This window comes from Sinocyclocheilus grahami, unplaced genomic scaffold, assembly GCF_001515645.1.
Source record: "Sinocyclocheilus grahami isolate Dianchi unplaced genomic scaffold, SAMN03320097.WGS_v1.1 scaffold71738.1, whole genome shotgun sequence".
NCBI classification, from domain to species: domain Eukaryota; kingdom Metazoa; phylum Chordata; class Actinopteri; order Cypriniformes; family Cyprinidae; genus Sinocyclocheilus; species Sinocyclocheilus grahami.
In genome coordinates this window covers 1-699 of record NW_015529053.1, presented here as the reverse complement: position 1 = coordinate 699, position 699 = coordinate 1, and the positions used below count along the sequence as shown (strand labels likewise).

Genomic DNA, 699 nt, shown 5'->3' with positions numbered 1-699 from the left:
TGATGAGGACAAGCAGAAGATCCTTGACAAGTGCAATGAAGTCATAAGCTGGCTGGACAAAAACCAGGTATGGTTCTCAACTTTTGTGTCTGAGATGTCCAGTCATCTTTGTGCATCCATAGTACTCACTGCCTCTTGTTATTTCTGTACAGACAGCCGAGAAGGACGAGTTTGAGCATCAGCAGAAGGAACTAGAGAAGGTGTGCAACCCTATAATCACCAAGCTGTACCAGAGCGCTGGTGGGATGCCAGAAGGAATGCCTGGAGGCTTCCCAGGAGCTGGAGGTGTCCCTGGTGGAGGTGGATCCTCTGGACCAACCATTGAAGAAGTTGATTAAATCATTCTGAGGACGTTTCTCACTGTTTGAAGCACATTACTGTGTTGTTTTGAAGCACCTTCATAAGTATGCTTTCACTTTCGCATGTTTCTCAAAGATTTATTTTTGACCAGTTGTGAGTTGATGTATAAACTTGTGAGTATTTGTTACTTGTTTGTTTTGTAGCTGTTTTGAGCAGCATGTTTTTGTTCCCATGTTAAACACATGTTAAAAATGCTGCATATGCATCACATTCTGGTCTGTCGAATACTGACAATAAAGTATTTGCTGTTCACAAAGTGAATGCTGTGTGGTTTATGTTCTTCCTTAAAATAAAAAGTCTCAATTAAAGTAAAGCAAAGCTGTTGCAGTGTATGTAAAC

At 41.1% G+C, this 699-nt stretch overlaps 1 protein-coding gene across 1 annotated transcript; it reads left to right on the top strand.

The window, feature by feature from the left end:
- Positions 1 to 4: 4 nt before the first annotated feature.
- On the top strand, positions 5 to 621 carry LOC107581081 (heat shock cognate 71 kDa protein-like; the record flags this gene model as incomplete). Its single annotated transcript, XM_016266652.1, has 2 exons — positions 5 to 67; positions 153 to 621. Coding segments are annotated over 2 exons (249 nt in total), but the record flags the coding sequence as incomplete, so codon positions are not given.
- Positions 622 to 699: the final 78 nt, after the last annotated feature.